We start from the raw sequence: 19,200 nt of genomic DNA on the forward strand, positions 1-19,200 counted from the left end.
TGTATTAATTTTTTTTAAAGCACTTCTAAATATTCAAACCGTTTAACTTCGTCAGCTGATTGAGCAATGAAAAATCCTTGAGTATTGGCAGCGATCTTGGCACCTCGTGGATTAATCGAGATCTTACTATCTGCACCCCCTTCTCCTTTGATCTCTATTGCTAGCAGCAGTAGCTTCAATTTAGTGAAGCACAACCTAGCATAAAGTTATGTATTAAGACTAATTTCTTTTTTTTTGTATTTAACATCTAAGCGTTATTTGAGTTCGTGTTTTACATAAACATAACAAAATTTAATGTAAGAGTAAGAAAATGAATACGGCTGTGTGTTGGTGAAAGAAAAAGAAGAAAAGATCAGAAAAAATTAGTTTAATAGTAAATAGTATTGCTAACTAAGCTTTAATACACAGTAATGTATTAGAATAGTATTATGTTAACAGCAGTATTGTAAACGCATATATATGTTAATACATACATTAACATCGTTTCTTTCTTAATTTTATAATAACGTATTTTTAAAATCAATGCAGAATAAAGTTCAAATTTAAAACTAAATCAAAATTCCATAATCAATCAAAAGACAATATTTAAAATGTAATTTTGAATCCAAAAATATGTATTTAAATAAATATGTTGACATATTACTATTCTATTAAGAAAAAGACCAAATTTATAACAAATCGTTCTATAATTAGAATTTGAATCATGACATCAAAATATAATTAAACACCAATCTACATATATAATGAATAAAATATATAATTCACATAATTTTTGCTCTAATTAAGTTACTGAATAACGAGTTGTAAATTTGTAAAGAACATGTGTACACGGAAAAAAACGGATCTCAAAATTTAGTACAATTACGATGTGGAAAGTAACCCGAAACCATTAATGGATCTGATAGATTTTACTTCTGGCATGAGTGAAAAATTACCATTCCATATGTAAAAGATAGAAACGCTTTGTAATTTTTAATTTTGGATAGCACATTTTACTTATGGAATAGTAATTTTTTACTTTTGTCAAAAATGAAAGCTATTGGATCCTAATAGTGGTTCTGGATTACTTTCGACAGTAATTTTTGCTTACTTTTATTCCGTGTACAAAGAAGATATTTACAATATGAAAATGATCAATGGTATTTTGACAGTGCAGTAGTAGTATTGTATCCAGTTTGGTATTATTATACTGCTGTTGCGGTGGCAGCGATAATTTGCTTTGTGTAAACACCGACTTTTTATTAAAAAAAAAAAATTATTGTATCACTTTTTTTTTATTATATCACTGAAAACTTTCAAATAGGTGCTATAACATTATCAGGGGCACGGTAGTATCTCGCGCCAAGCACGAGATACTACCGCCATATGAGTGTGTATAGCGTTTGCCTACGGTGTTACTTTACCGTAGGCCCAGTGATTGTTACAACAGCAATATAATACCAAGTCTGGACGTATCTACTACTACACAACTTTGTCTTTTAATTGTGGGGTTTGATGATCTTACTATACATGATAAATCACACAAACATCAATCACCATGCCATGCAGATTGAGCTGAAAAAATTTTGTTAAGCAAACAGTACTAGTCTAACATCAAGCTTAATAAATTCAATGCTATAAATATTTTCAATAGTTAATGTTAAGTACATCGTAAGTCACGGAAGGTTCAAAATATATTCCATTGTAAATATTAAATAATATTTTCCATTGTCTTTTTTTTTTCATTATTTAAGCGTTTGGCGGGACGATTTTAAATCCATGAAATATTTTTCAAGGTCTATTAATTATTGTTTGAAAAATAAAAAATAGTATATTACACACTAAGGAAAGAAAGTACTCTCTAAATCTAAAACAGTGACTATTCACTGTTTCACAGCTATGCTTCAGATTTATAAAATAGGACATCCCAATCTGCGTATTTGCCACTCTCGCCTCCGGCTCAAATAGGCAATTATATACGCGGCTTGGAATGTCCAATTTCTTCCCTTGGTGTGTAATATACTATTTTTTTTCATCAAGTAAATAATTTTATTTTCTATTAAAATCAATTATATGAATAATATAAATATAAATTGATATTTTTTTTAAACTCAAATAAAATAATTAATCATACATCGATATTGCAAAATTTAATTTTAGATTTCGTCCTCGAATGAATCCAGAAATTTGTTGTCACATCAGAATATCGAGAAAATTACACGTCTTGTCCTCGTCATTCAAATCGTTATCTTCGTCTACGTTTTCGTTTTCAGAATCATTATTATCTGATTTGAAATTTATAGAATTCCCGCCAAGCGCTCAAATGAAGAGAAGTGATCTCGAAATTTCTTTAAAAAATTTCAGTACAAAAAATTGATGCAGCACGCGTCATTTTTAAAAAATGGAATGATATTGTAGAAATTTTACTTTCCATACTTTTCTTATAATTTCTTAATAGTACGTCTAAAATAATTCCCAATGTAGCTTACGATATATTTCCCTTTAATTGACTACACAAATATAGGAGCTGAAAAACACAACTAAAAAGAGAAGCCAATAAAGCGACAGTTACTAACTCATATATTAGTAGCTCTACAAATTATTATAGTACGAATTCAACTATTTATATATCGTTAACGTAAATCACTATGGATATTTCAACGGCCATTCCAATATTTAATATTTGATGTAGAGGGATGTTCATCAACTACTCGTACTTCGAATAATATACAAACAAAGCTCGGAAATTCGAAGCTAAACGTGCTTAGGTATAATACGTATGCTAAGAAGTTTTATATGAAGGTTCTGAAAGAACTTATGTATTTATCGTAGAGTTCTCGATACAGGATTTTTTTTAAATACACGAAAAGTTATCATAGATATCGCTATTATTATTACTGATATGATAATAATAATAATATAAATAGGAAATGAAAATTCTAAAACTGCATATACATCTTGCAGTTTTTACGACCTTCAAAATAACTTGACCACTCAAAAAAATTGTGCTGTTTTTAGGATGAACAGCAGGCATGCTTGTGCATATAAACTTAAGAGAGGCTTAAATGATAGCTAATAATAATTCGAGACTGATAAATAAACGCTATAGTTTTATCTTGTTATAATTTATATATTTGAAAGATTGATTACTTATTAGTAAATTGAAGTTCATTCATTTTTATACAATTATAAATTTATTGAACAAACTAAACGACTCACGAAAAAACAGATCTGAATTTTACGAATGTATAATAAAGTGAAAATTTGATCTCAAGCAAATTTGAATTGATATTTCTTTAGAGTATATACTTGAGAGTATATACTTGAGAATTTTCTTCAACTGTAGAAAATCGAAATCGAAAAACGTATATAATTATGATACTGAAGTTAGCCGACGTCTAATAATTTTTGGATTTTATTTTAGACAGTAAATTATAAAAAAAATAGAATTTGAAAAAATTGCACCTGTAGTCTTTTAAATTTTCTACATGTGCATATTTTTAGTTTTTTTTTTCTTCAAATTTAATTGTTCAAAAAAAAATCCAAAAATTTATAATTGTCTGCTAACTTCAGGATCGTATATAATTACTTTTATCTCGTTAAATATAAGAAAATATTAAATTGTTTTATCGATTAAAATTGATGAATGTTTAATAACTTTTTAGAATTGCATAAAATTGAAATGTTTATTCTCATTATTTATTAATAAGTAAATATCATACATGGTATATTTATTCAATAAGTATTAATATTTGAAAATTTATGTTTCTTTTTTTTTGTACGTAAAAAAAAACAGTAACCGTTGCTGCAAGGAACAATAATCCAGTCAATATAATATTCGGAACAACGAAATCTTTCATAAAACCGTAAGGATTATTCTGACGATAGCAATAACTAATTGTATTCTATATGATAACAACGATCTCGAACAATAGTAGTAAATATACTGAAGATAGGATTTGTCGGCAATTAAAAGTATTTCTTAGTATTCAAGAAATCATTTATTAAAAATTTGATTTCCCTAGCGGATCTGAATTACCTTGCGACATTTTATGGTAATTTACGGCAAATTACAGTAAAATACCGCAATTTACGACAAACTCACGGCAAAAGTGCGGTATTTTACCGCAAAATGCCTTACTTTACGGTAAAGTGCTATAAAGTATTTTGCGGTAATTTACGGCAAATCACGACAATTTGCAGTATTTAGAAGCATCACCGTAAATTACCGTAATATGCCGTACGATAATTTAGATCCACTAGGGAAAACAAATTTGTAATAAATGATTTCTTGAATACTAAGAAATACATTTAATTGCTGACAAATCCTTCCATCAGTGTACTAACTACTATAGTTCGAGACCGTTCTTATTATAGAAAGGACAATTAGCTATCGCTGTCGTCAGAGTAATCCTTACGGTTTTATGAAAGATTTCGTTGTTCCGAATATTATATTGACTGGATTACTGTTCCACGCGCAATAGTAATTTTTTTTTTTCTTTGCGTAAAAGAATATATAATTGTATAAGATATTGTGCTAGTCATAAAATAGTGCATAACTTAATAAAGATGAATATCAATTAAGCCCATTCTCGAAATAATTTGAACTACTAGACTACTAAATATAAAAGTAAGTACATTAAATAAGACTATCTATAAAGATAAACAAGAAAAAATTGACCCTAGGAAAAATTTGACCACAAACTGAAATAATTTTATAACTGAAATAAACTAATAAATAGGTTTAACTGAACATGAAATTTCCTTTGAAATACACAATTCAAGCTACGGTAGTCACATAGGATCATCTTCTTAACTAAACGTGTTCGACGATACAATAGAATGTAACGATAAGATTTTTTTCCGTGTATGAGTTTCGAGTATAAAATCATACAATATAGGCAATATTCCGATAATATATGGGATTGAGACCCACAATATATAATCTTGATTTCTATGATGAATGTAAGTAACATTTGCATAAGAGATAATTTGGATCACTACCATGACGTGCTTTACTCATTCCTATAAATCTATTTCCGTGCATTAGAATATTTTTCACTCAAATCATGATAATCAAAGATTTCGAAATTTGTTGGATACTTAGTAACAAATCGATTTCAATTGAGTTTATGCTATTGTTAGTACAGAGTAACGGTTTTAAAAGTCTTACGAATGGAGTCGAATGTATGTTAGTCAAAAATTGAAATCATCTTTTTATTACATACATACATATTTAACTGTAAGATTACAAATTGTGACTTTTTTCTCTTTTTCATACCAAAAAAATAGACTTTTTTTTAAATTTTCCACTAAATTTTAAAGATTCCTTAGATCTAGATATCTCTAAATCTTAAAAGTAATAATTATCTTTTTTAGAAGTTACTTTCTTTCAAAACACAACACTGAAAAAAAATATTGCTGTAGAAGCAATACCGTTAGATTATAGTAACCATCTAAAATTTGGAAAATCGTAGATTGTTAATATAGCAATACTTTATTTGCGTAAAGGCTCAATAGCTATTTTATCCATACAATATTTTGTTAAATCAACTATCTGTATACACGGAAAGAAAATTATGGGATCTTTTTCTATGCATTATGGGAATAATTTCCATACCATTATGGGAACCATTCCCATAATAGTATTGGAATAGATCCTATATCAATATGGGAACCGTTCCCATAATATTATGGAAACCATTCCCATACCATTATAGGAACTATTCCAATAGCATTATGAGAACCATTCCTATGATATTATCGGAATAGTTCCCATACTATTATAGGAACCATTCCTATAATTATAGGAACCATTCCTATAATGTTATGGGTAGCATTCCCATAATTATAGGAAGTGTTCCTATAATTATGGGAAACATTCTTATAATTATATAGGAACTGCTCCCATAATTTATGGTCATAATTCCTATGTTGGTATAGGAAAAAATTTATAGAATTATGGGAACCGTTTCCACAATTTTCTTTCCGTGTAGATGGTTGCTACGGCAATACGCATTGATATATTTACAACCCGGATTGCTATATTAACAATTTAGGTTGCTATAATAGCAATCTATAAGAATCGTTAAAACAGCAATACCAAGTATGGGGAATATAACCAAAGAATATCGTTAAATTGACAATACTCTTAATTAAAATTGACGATAGCTAATGCAGTAATCTTGTATTGCCAAGTTAACGATACATTTTGTTATGAAAACTATCTACCACTAGCAATACTTCAGATGGTTACAATAACCACATATTTTTTCAGTGAATGAATATTTTTCAGTTTAAAAAAGAAAAAGAAGTTCAGATTTTTTAAAATACATCCTAACATACGTGTTTAATGTTTGAACGAATAATTAACCACCCACAAGAACAACAAGTTTTTTAGCATAGGTGCACACGACTTAATTTATAAATCGCGCCAATGCGTGAATGCTATTAAAACACGCGAAAATCACCTCTTGAATAAATTACAAATAGGGAACAAACTATACGTAAACTCGGTTAAACACAATTCGTGAGTACATTCAAGAGAACTTTACCTGATTCACGACTGATAGAAAGAACGGAAAAAATATAAATCAAGAGGTAATGAAAGACAAATAAAATAAAAAAGATCATTATAAAATTTTAATATATAAAGTAAAAAAAAATAATATAAATTTTATACAATGGCAATCTATGTATAGAGAATAACTTGAATAATTTTTAATACAATAATCCCAGGGTCTTAAACACAAAAAAAATTTTAGATTACACTACGGGTTCTAGAATAAATATAAAAAAAGTAGAAGAGAAAGGCCGTGTGTGTAATTTGTGAAAAAATAAATTGATAAAAATTATTTTTCTCATGGCAAAAAATGGGTAAGTGTAGTGTGAGTCAATATCTAAGTAGAAAATATTTGTACTAAAGAAAAGATAAAAGTATGAGTAAGTAATCAGTAAGTTGTTGTTGCATGTGTTGGCAGCTGTCAGCGAGAACTTACTCGCTAGCTTGGGGAAAAGTCATCCCTGTAAAGGACGGGGAGAGGGTTTCCGTGTACATCTCGCATCCTGTGCCCTGCAGGTAATCATTCTGCCACGCCTGAGTGTCCGGCGACTGAAACACCAACCAACCAACTCTACGTCATCAAAACTTTTCAGAGCCACGACTAACCACTTGCATTAGTTATTATTCTTATGTAATATAAAATTTTTAATTTATTTTAAAAGAAATTTTTTATATTCTCCATTGTGAGCATGGTGAACATTCGCACGTATTTGAAGATGTTAAGTTCAAACTACAGTGTCAGGGTTACCCTAATAGACCGAAAATTATCGATACAAATTAATCAGTGTAAATAAAATCGGACTGTAATTTATTCGAAAACATAACAAACTCAGTAGAATTTACAGTACAATTACAGTTTTAATGACTCTACAATCTTATTAAGTTCTACTGTAGTTTTTTATGTTTTTCAAGTCACTAAATTCAAAATTTGTTTATTTCTTTCCATGTTATTATATACTGCAATGAATTTATGCTCAAATTTTGGTTACTTTTATACACCAAATTTATATGTTTGATAGGCTTTATTTTATTCCAAGAACAAAATTTCTTTGTGAAACACATATGGGGTTGAAAGTTGAAGTCCATCAATAAAGTTAATAAGTAAGAAAGTGGAACTCGGTATTAAAGATAATACTTTTTAACCACATAATGATTTGCCACGTGATAATCCGAGTACGATAAATTGTACGCTGTCTATACTATACTCTATCAAGTTTACAACGGTAGGGTTAGTTATATCTACTAATCGACTGGAGTAAAAAAATCTATAGTATCGATAACCACACTTGTGATTCTAGCAAAAATACTGTATGCAACGATTACTACTCGTGTGGTCACTTGAACCATTTGAGATAAATTTTGAACCATGTGAGGCAAATTTTACAACATTTGGTGTAAAATAATTACTAGTAAGGTAAGAGACCCATTACACGATCAGGGAACTAGTACCCCATCACTTACGTATTTGTATATCTATATTTACTAAATTTTACTAAATAAAGATATAAAAACATGGAAAAAAATTGTGATTCTTTAAACCACATTATTGTAATAATAAAACGTTGTAGTAGCCAGTACTCCAATATGTGGTATATGATACTACATCAATAGTACTGACATTACTACACGTGTGGTTGAGGTTATTCCAAGTTGGAATTGGCATTTCTTTACTTCAACTTGTAGTTACTTCAACTACAGCTGCTGTTGTAGCAACTACAATTTTTTTCCATGAATACATGGAGTGATCAAGTATAATAGCTCCCTGATCGGGTACTAGGTCTTCTATCTTATGGGTTGGTTGAGATGTCTCTAATGGTAGTAGATTTGACTACTGCATGAACTATTTTTGATTTTCCGAATTTACAAAGTTCAATACGAAATTTAACTTTGTTTGAGCTGAAAGAGATCGAAAACACCGATGTACGTAAGGGTATTGTTCAGCTTGAATAGCTTGAGAATGTTGAGATTAATATTTTTGAGCTCAGAGAGCTGCAAGTTTTGGGCTGGCTCGCGGGGTCAATCGGATTCCAGTTTTTTTTTCTTATAATAACGGTTAGTATGAGCTCCCCAAATTTGAAAAGAAACAATACTTTACCCATTTAAATCCATAATTTAAGTAGTTTTTTTAATGAATATCACAGCTTTTCTTCTATAAAATTTTAATCTTTTATTTTATTCTCTTCAAGTATTTAGAAAGTCATAAATTAAAAGGGTCGGTCCAATATTAATTATGAGACAAGATTTGTAATGAATTTTCTTTTTTTTTTCTATTTTAATCGACAAATAATTCACCCGTTCCTTAAAAATTTTGTTCTATAAAATGATAGTAAATTTCACGTAAAATAAAATTCATAATTAATAAGTTGATATTCTTAAATATTGCTCATTGAAAAAAGTGAAACACGGAGTTACTGAAGCATTTAAGGAGTGGTTTACATCAATTAGGTGTAGCACATATACGACTTTTTTTTACAAAAATAAATAATTATACATATTAAGTTATATAATATAAACATCTTTATTTGATGAGTTTATATATATAATATTTAACAGCGAAGTGGAGCGTAGTGAAATAGACATAGACGAGGCAAAGCGTTTTATACCTTTATTTCCGATTCAAGAGACCAAGAAACGTACAAAAACGATTTCATCAATTTAAATAATTAATATTTTACCTATTATTTTAAAATTCAATATCGTCAATGAATTTATTTCAATGAACATAAATTATTCGGGAGTATCGCTGGAATTCATCGATAATTACACATTATTTTCTTATCGCGGATATGCTTTTTTCAATTTATTGTAATTTAATTTTTAATTTACGTGAGTCTTTTAATTAAATAATTAATACTGGCAAACAATCAAATCCATGGAAGCGACTAAATTAATAAAGCATTTTATAATTATCAAAATTTGCATAAGAATTATAGGATAACGAGACCGATTGCGGAACGCCGTCTGATAACGGAATAATGCGGACAGTAATTATTTTATTTTTTATGTGAAAAAGTATACTCACTATTTTTTATTTGTTTTTGAAAAATATATGAGGCATTTTAGATTGAATAGGAGGCTTGGAAAATTTTAATTTTTTATTTACCTGATTTATCAAAAGTTATTTGTACACGAAGAAATTATTCTTGTTTGAAATGCTATGGTGTTACAGTAAAGCCGGATCATGTTGGCCATCTGACGGAAATTGAAAGAAATACATGCGAAAATTACTTTGGCCACAGTAAAATCGACAATGGTTACAATAATTCGGTATGTAATCGTTGGAAATTTTACTGTGACCATAGTAATTTTCGCATGTGTTTCTTTCAATTTCCGTTAAGAATATTTTCTCCGGGTCCCTATTAAAAAATTTTTCCAGGCAAAGGCCATATTCGTATGAGATATGAGCCAAAGAATCTAAGCACCGATTGACTCAATTTTTTTTCTATAGGTTTACTTTGATGTGAACTATGTTCCCAAAAATTTAAGCTCTTAAAAAAAAAGTATTTTGCTTCGGCAAGACCGTATGTATTAGAGCTAATGGGCTAGAGATTATACAGGAAGCACAATGTTTTCAACACGAGTTGTAGGTGCGCACGCACGAGCGTCGAGTGCTTACTATGCACCGGAAATAAGTACAAAAAACATTGCACTTGACGGATAATGACTTTGTCCACGTGATATACACTACACTTTATTCAACAAGTGTCTGGTTTTTGCGACTCGTTACATTTGCAAAGTATAATCTTCACTACTGTTTGACGATACGGTGCAAGCTATCGGTTATTGGGTGAAAATTAGATTAAATAAAATTCTCCAGTTATCAAATGACTTATAGGCAAGCTCATACAACCTCTTCAATCGCGAATGGGCGCCATTTTTTAATTGTCTTAGAAAATTAGAGTGCCAAATGTTTAAATAGTAGATTATTACTTGAGGGCGGGACAAGTAGGTGTCCGCAGTTGAATATGATATAAATGAAGAGTCCATTTTAAGGTTATTAGGCTTTTCTTAAATTAGAGTAAGTTAAATACGTCAACATTTTAGAACCATATTCTTTATTAAAATTTGAAAATTATCTAAGCTGTCCCGCTATTGGTCTTGCTACCCTAATTGATACGCATTTATTTATTAGTTAAGCTTCTTTAAGTATTAGTTGTGACTCACTGACATTTTTAGTCTTTAATAAAAATTCTAACCAAAAAGTAAACTTTTACTCCATGTATTTTTAGTACATAAAAGCAATACACATGAATCATTTGATCGAATTACTTTGTAAAAAAAAAATAAAAATCCGTCAAACAAAAATGAATCACGAATATGGAATTAGGCCTCTAAAAGAAAATAATTATTGAGTATTAAAAGATGCTCATGTGAGGCAGCTTTTCTGAGCTGTAGGAATTTAAAGTATAGTAAGGTAGTAAAGGCATAGGTACAATGAATCTCGTCTCTTGAATCAGAGCGTTTACACGATTCTGTTAGGATGGTTTTGGTTTAGTCGAGAAAGCGACTTACTCGGTGGCTTTGGCAAAGGGCATTCCGATGAAGGTAGGGCTCAGTGTCTCGGTGTACATCTCCATCCCTGTTCCCCGGAGGTAGTCATTCTGCCAAGCCTGTATATATCGGGTGACTGGTTCCAATCAACCAACTACGTCTTAATTATACGCGTGACTATATATATTTATGTATATATCTATACATATATGTACAGGTGTGTGTATGTTGGTATTTTTCCACAGTGATTCATTAGTGTAACTAATATTTTAAAAGTTATTTTATTCAAGTAATTGTTAAATTATTCACTTTCATCAAAAATAAAAAATTTCTACACTGAAAATAAAATGTATTTTTGATTAAAAAATATATCGCTATCACCGTAAAAATAAAAACAATAATTGATTTGTAAATTCTAAAATCAAACATGAAAGATAGGTTTGTTTCGATTACACCATTGTTTTGAAATATAAAAATAGACTGTAAAACTGATTTCAACAGGAGTCGCATACAATAGTGAGGCGGCGTAAAAGTCAGACCTGAGTGTTCTTTAGATTCATTCTCAAATTTTCTTACAACTAATACAGTAACTAAAATAGTATAGAGCCTTCACTCTTTATAAAGATAACACTTTAATAATCGAGTCTAATTTACTTTAATATACTGTAAATTAAAGTATTTTAATTAAAAATACCCAAGTGTTCTATTGTCATTTAAATACATTGTAGTCAATTTCTAAACGTTTGCAAGTGTTTGATTTAATATTGTGCTTGTCATTAATTTGTTGTTGTGTTCGTCTGGTTTATTAATTGTATCTAGCTGTGTTCATTGGGACGTCATCGTCGTCTAAAAAGCTATATCGCCAGAAAGCCCTCAAGTCACATCATCAAGGTGCCCAGGTAATCACATATTGGCTAACTATCTATGCGTCTGTTGTAAGTGTCAGATCAAAATGGACAGACAATTTTAGTCAATAAAGTATATATATACGTATTTGTAAAGGGAAAAAATATTTGATCATAATCGCTTTTGCTGGAACGTGTCAACACCATGTTTCAAATATTAATTTATTTAATGCCGTAAGATGGATGGTGGAGTCGAATTTGAGATTTGCAACTTGCGATTCCCGACGTCGGGAAACGAGGACTAATCGTGGAAATGGATAGGAAAATCCATGATTATCCTCATCCATCTTCACCCATCTTCATTCATCCTGATTTATCCTAATTTATCCTCATACATTCTCAGTAAATTTCTAAACCGATTCAGTATAATACTTTTGTTTCGAGTACACACAAAACTCTTCTTCACTCAATTTTTGAGTTCTCTTTGAGAACTCAATCCCTAGACAACAATAGACTTTGCCCAAATCTTTTGTCTTGAAAGGTTTCGATGATAATTCCTTCATATCACTCAACCATTCATCATCGTTCGTAGCAATCAGACGTCATCGACATAAATTATAATTCACATCATACTTGTGGCAGTACTCGAAAACCTAATACGCAACTTTTCGACTATTTTATTGTACTACTGTACTCTCTAAAAAAGATATGATGAATTTACGTACAAGTACTTTTTAGTAAGCATACTACTAACAGTATACACAACGACGACCACAGTAACGATATTTGGTTCACACGTGACCTATTACAGTCTACACCTTTTAAAAAATTTTTGTAAAATTTTGAAACGCCGTTATTCGTTATGGACGTCGTCAAATAGTCTTTATATCGACAGGTGGTCAAAATTGTAAAAATAAACTAGATATATGTATGTTTTTTTGTCGCTTTTTTTTTATAAATAAAACTTATTTTCCGAAAAATAATTATGAACAATCAAACAAGAAAATTTATGAAAATATGATGAACTATTCTCGATCCTCTAATACTTTTATGATTGATTTAAGAATAACTTGTTTCTGTTACAAGAATGTTATAAAGCTTGATCGAAGAATTTTTTTAAAATTATAATCATATGATTAATTCAAGCATACAGTTTTTCAGTGTAGATTAACAATGATTTTAAATTGTATTATATGTATCTATATTATACTAAATTTTAATACTGTTTTATATGGCTTATTATTGTGTCTTGTTTGAGAATATTTTTTTGTTTCCACCAGAAAATCGTGTAGAATCTATTGGAAAAGAAAGTTTTCATAAAAGATTTCACTTTAAATTTAAATAGCTCAAAATGTTAGATACCTGCTGAATAGCTATGAAAAATTTTACTAATCCCAAGATTGTTGAGATTAAAAGGAAAGTTCTTATGAAAATAATAAAATTAGTAATGGAAAATGTTGTATTCACTCTCCAAAATTTGAAATAGTGAAAATAGTGACTATTCACTGTTTACTAGTAAGAAGTATGTCACTAATTCAAATACAGTAGAACCTTGATAACTCAAACATCGGTAAGTTCAAAACCTCTGTAATTTAAAATACAAAACCTCGATAACTTAAACAAATATTTTGAGCATTGCCCTCGATAACATTAAATAATATTTTGGTGACCTCCATAACTTAAAGTATTATCAGTGAGTCATCGTACTGAGTATGTATACAAACAAAAGATTTTGCTAAAAGCTTAAGGACGTTCATCCATGAGACTTGATAGTAGATAAAAATTTTTATTTATTAGTTTTGATAAGTTTAAGTATATACTAATTTTTCCTAAAAATTTGGAAGCTCGTTTGTTGCCAAACTTATTTAGCTGTTAAAATTGAGTCAAATCAGTCATCAATTTAAATTTACTGATATCTGCAAATCGCGTGCCAAATGCCAAAAGGGCTTATAAAAGTTATACGTCCTTTTGGCTTTGAAGAACCAAAAGGACGTTTAATTTTTTTTTTTTTTTTTTGGTGCCAATCGTTTTGTAAACATGTTCTAAGCCTCAAAATCAAAAAAAAATTTCCAAAGCCAAAAGGGCGTAAATCTTAAGATACAAAGATCTAAAGATATACGCCCTTTTGGCGATAGTACGTCAAAAATTTTTTTCTGCAGATCTTTACGTTTCGAGCGATTCTAAAAAGAATGCCAAAAAAAATTTTTTATACGCCCTTTTGGCATGGAACCCTATCTAACTGCTGTAATACGCCCTTTTGGCATTTGGCATGCGAAATAAATACTTGAAAAACATTTGATATACATTAATAAAATCGATAAATCATTGTAATATTTTTAATATATATTGGAAATTTTTTCAAGTGCTAAATAAATTTCATAAAAATTTAGTACTCATTTGACTCTAGCGTAGCGAATGAACGTCCTTAATTTATTTTCACTTTAGTCTTTCACTAAATCTCGTAACGTATAGTTGTACGCAAGAAAAATTAATTAACAAGTCCAAAGAAAATAAAATGAAACGGAAATTAAACACTTCAACATATTCTAATAAGTTGAGAGCGATTGAAGCTGTAAAAAGTGGTCATTGGAGAAAACCGTTGAAACTCAAGAAGATGATAATATCATTTGGAATAAATACATGGCTGAGTTCCAGCCTGTGGAATCTCAAAAATGCATGAAACAAAAGAAAATTACTGACTTTTTCTTGAAGAATTGAATTTACTTAAAGAAATAAATAAATAAATAAAAATACATGTCACTTCTATTGAATTAAATGTATCTTCTTTTACTCAAGTTTCCAAAATCGATAAACCTCGTTAAGTTAAAAATTTTGTTTCAATAACCTCTCTAACTTAAACTCTCGATAAGTAAAAAACTCGATAACTCAAATTTTTTAACGTTTCCCTTGAATTTTAACTTATCGAGGTTCTACTGTAGTACACAGAAAAAAACAGATATCTTGAGCCAAGAAAATATTTTTGAAGACAAACGTTTTCGGGAACCAAGTCAAGATTTTCTTGAGCCAAGAGAATTCGTCTTGGTTGGAGAAGATTTCTACTTTATCTGAGAAAATTTAGGTCTCCAAAAAAATTTTCTTGAATCAAGAATATTTACCTTCAGTCGAGAATTTTTTTTTTATGTGTAGTATACTTTTCACTGGCAATAAATTTCATGACTATTCATTGCCAAATAGTGATAGTCACGTAATTTTGATTAATTCGTTTTTAGAAAGCATTCTATTTCATTATCCTTGTAATAAAGTCGATGAAGAACAAAAAAAGATGAAGATGCTACAAGATTTGGAGGTGAAACAAAATACCCCAATTCGGACGTACAATGTCATATTGATGAGTATTACTCTTTAAAATCAAATTAGTAAAAATTCACTGTTTGTAGTGAATTGACACCAATTTACTTAATAAGAGTATGATTTAAAAAGAATAAACAAAAAAGTTTAAAAGTAATTGTAATTTTTCTGAAAGTTTAATAAATATCACTGTGGATTGAAAATGCAGTTTTTAATTTTCTACCGACGTCACGACGTTCACACATGCACAGATAATTATTTTTTTTATATTGACTAAAGGACGATTATACTGACCGTCTTAAAAGATCGCATGGCGAATAAATTGGCCATCATTGTACTAAATCCTGGTGCGAGGCATGACTGCGCTATAAAACCCAATTTGAGTTCCGCCAAACAGATGACATCATCCCCCTGTTTCCAGTCCCATGATGGAATGTTTAATAAGTAGGCCTGAAAAATGAAGAGAATTCATTTGATAAATCTACATATATTGGTTAACTACACGGAAAAAAAACTGTTGCTGCAACAAGATATGGCCCTGTAGCAGCTACAGGACTTAGTTATTTTATTGCTACAGGACTTGCCCTGTAACTGCAACAAGAAAGCCAGGTAGTATTCACAAGATTATTTCTGTTGCAGCCACCGGAATAGACCTGTTGCAGCTATAGGTCTATTCATGTTGTAGTCACAGGAATAGTCTTGGATTCGTAACAAGTATAATAATGTCAATTACTGGAGTTGAGAATAAACGCCGATGAAAAATATTTTTTTACTATATATATATATATATGTTTATAAAATTTTTTATAAAGACAATAACTGCCTAATGTAATTAAGAATACTGATATTTATTTGGTCAGGTAACATGAATAAGAATAATTAATATTACCTAACCAGTACTTGTGGTCGAGTGGATAACACTCTTGTCTTCGAACTTAAGTACTAGCCAGGCTCAGATTCGAATCCCACAGAGAGCAAATGAATTATTTTTCACAAGTTGATATAATACATTGACCTGTGGGATTCGTTTCATATAGCCGCCAGACTGCCACCTGTCTGCAATCTTGCCCACTAAAAACACTTCAATTGCAAAAAAAAAAAATGTTGGAAAATCCAAAAGTGCACACCTCAATCGCTCATTTTATTTTTAATTACTACTTTTATTATATAATATTAATGTTTTTTTTTTTTTTATTATGAACTTTTATTCAACTTAAAAATTATCAATTTGATTTTTTTATTTCTTATTTTCAGTTTAATATTTTTTTACTAACATTTTTTTTTAAATATCCCGCCTTTTGTCTTAGATGTCGTTTTTTTTTTTTCAAACATATTCATACGCTAGTGCTGCCACCATTAGTTGATAGAGAGAAACAATGAAAAAAATAATAACAACAGTAAAAAAATAGCAGCTAAATTTTTTACGAATAATCAATTTTACGTCGTTAATGAATTACAATTATACTAAAAGGATTCAGATAGTAATTTTCATAAGGGTTCTTGTGATAAAAAATACAAAGACAATAAAAAAATAGTTAGGCCGATTAATGGTGTCTATCGAGAGTTATCGTGTTTACGAAGTTTCATACGTAACAATTGACAGCACTGGTTTCTTGAGTTAAAATAATTTATTTTAAACGAATAAAATGATGAATCGACTTAATGTTGGGTTTAAATTGTTCCTTAATAAATTCTCTATATGCTAGTATACAATTTTACCTATCTTGGTAGAATACAAATAGTGTAGAAATATTTTTATATGAGTAAAATAGTCGAATAAAAAAAACCGTCCATAAAGCACACCTGCGCTTTCGCGCTTGAGGTGTGCAAAAATATGGAAACAAAAATGGGAACAGATAGCTAATAATGAGGTAATATTACCTTATTGTGATACTGCATTAATTGAATGATAACACGAATGTCATCAGAATAATTTTTAATGGAGATAACTCTCATAATATTAGCTGCATCTTCTGCATCGGGATCCTGGCAGTATTTATTAGCAAGAACCAGGCATGCATCTGCTTCGTGAACCTAAAAAATAGTTTTTTAATTATTTCATCAAATTCAATCATCAAATTCTCATAGAAATCATAAATAAAATTTTTTTATGGTATATGAGAGTGCTAAGAAATCTTAACTCGATGAATCGATTTTTACTCAGAACCCAAAGATTAAAACGTAATTTAAACTTAATGTATTAATAAAAAAATTTCAAATTTAGCCATTTACTAACTTAAAAAAAATGTCTGACCGACATCACTTATGTCACGCTTGACATTGTTTACCCCTGCGATAATAGATCTTGAGATTAGAAGCAGTGGCTCTATCGTATTGTCGAAGGCCAAACATATTTTGCGCTATTGTGTAAAATTGCGTCATTTAAAAAAATGTATGCGATAACTGAAAATAATATTTATGTGTAAATCTAACACTATGCAGGTTATGTTGACAACGAAGTGTGTGAGTGTATGTGTATGTGTATGATAAGCTTTACTTTATAATACTTGAAAATTGCTAATACATCAATAGTAGAATGAACGTCCTTGAAACGCGAGCACTATTATAGCATGCGGATGAAACTACTGAAAGTAAAGGGTAAACTAGAGACATCAAGGTGGTAAGGAAAAAATGAAACAAAACTAAGAAATAAATGAGTCTAAAGAAATTTTATCATTAACAAATAATTGTTTGTGTTATATTATAAATATTTTCATACACGGAAAAAAAGAAATAGTACTGGTTACTGTTCTGCGCAGTAATTGACGAAAAGTATAGGAGAAAATACATTTTAATATGACTGATTCATATTAGAACAGGAGTCAGTCATTGCTTAACACGTACTATTACTCTTTAAACATGAATAAGTAAAATAAGTGAATATTCACTAATTCGGAGTGCAAATCAAACCACTTTTTGGAATTAGTGGTTCGATTTGCACTTTGAATTAGTTAATATTCACTTGTTTCACTAATTTATGTTTACGGAGTACTTTTTAAACAGTATCCAATGCTGTGTTACACAGTACATGAAACATATGACTGGTTTCTGTTAAAATAGTCGTCGTTCATAGTTCAAGAGTATACAAACCTCTTAGCACAGCTCTTGTTGCACTATAGAATGTAAGAATTTACTATTTAGTGACAGAAATGGTGACTTAGATCTCGTAGTTCTCATTAACATCCAGAACAGTACTCAGTCTCGTTCTGACATGAACGGTTACTAACTTCATATGTGTCTTTACTATTCTTGACAGTGCTGTGCTAAGAAGTTTGTATACTCTTAAACTATGAACGACGACTATTTTAACAGTAACCAGTCATATGTTTCATGTACTGTGTAGTACAGAACTGGTTATTGTTTAAAAAGTAATAGTACGTGTTAAACAATGACTTACTTTTGCTCTAATATGAATCAGTTATATTAAACTGTATTTTTCGTCGATTACTGCGCAGAACAGTAACTAGTACTATCTGTTAATTTCCGTGTACCTTATTCATAATATATGACATCCAAATTCCCCCAAAAAATTTCAACTTCATTCTTAAATTACACTATACTTCTCTGTTGAAGATTAACCAACGTACACGGAGAAAAATGGAGACAAAAAATGTACGAATTTTTATTATATTGTACACTAATTCTTATTGTGAGCCTCTAAATGTTTCTAATTCTCTACTATTATTCCTAATTTAGATAAATACTTTTCATCACAATTTTTTAATAAGTTTAAAGTGCACAGAAAAAAACGTTATCTTGAATAAAGAAAATATTTTGGAAGACAAACGTTTTCGGAAACCAAGTCAAGATTTTCTTGAGCCAAGAATATTTTACCTTCATTCGAGAATTTTGTTTTCTGTGTGTATATTTTTTGTAGTGCAGGTAATAATTTTTTGGTGGCTCAACTTGCTGTTTCAAATTCTGTCGACAACATAATAAAAATTCTTACATTTTTGAAGTCAATTTTTCTCCGTGTATATTAAAACTAATTATTTTTGTAAGAAATATTTATCT

The 19,200-nt window shown here is 29.7% G+C and overlaps 1 protein-coding gene across 1 annotated transcript in view; it reads right to left on the minus strand.

Annotated features, from left to right (window-relative positions):
- Positions 1-19,200, minus strand: part of LOC130665736 (calcium-activated potassium channel slowpoke) — a 138,574-nt gene that overhangs the window by 40,556 nt on the left and 78,818 nt on the right. The window contains 5 exon segments of the mRNA XM_057466282.1: positions 40-195; positions 11,054-11,157; positions 11,160-11,168; positions 15,481-15,636; positions 17,068-17,220. Coding sequence (XP_057322265.1) covers positions 40-195; positions 11,054-11,157; positions 11,160-11,168; positions 15,481-15,636; positions 17,068-17,220 — 578 coding nt within the window.

This window comes from Microplitis mediator, chromosome 3 (assembly GCF_029852145.1).
Source record: "Microplitis mediator isolate UGA2020A chromosome 3, iyMicMedi2.1, whole genome shotgun sequence".
Lineage (NCBI taxonomy): Eukaryota > Metazoa > Arthropoda > Insecta > Hymenoptera > Braconidae > Microplitis > Microplitis mediator.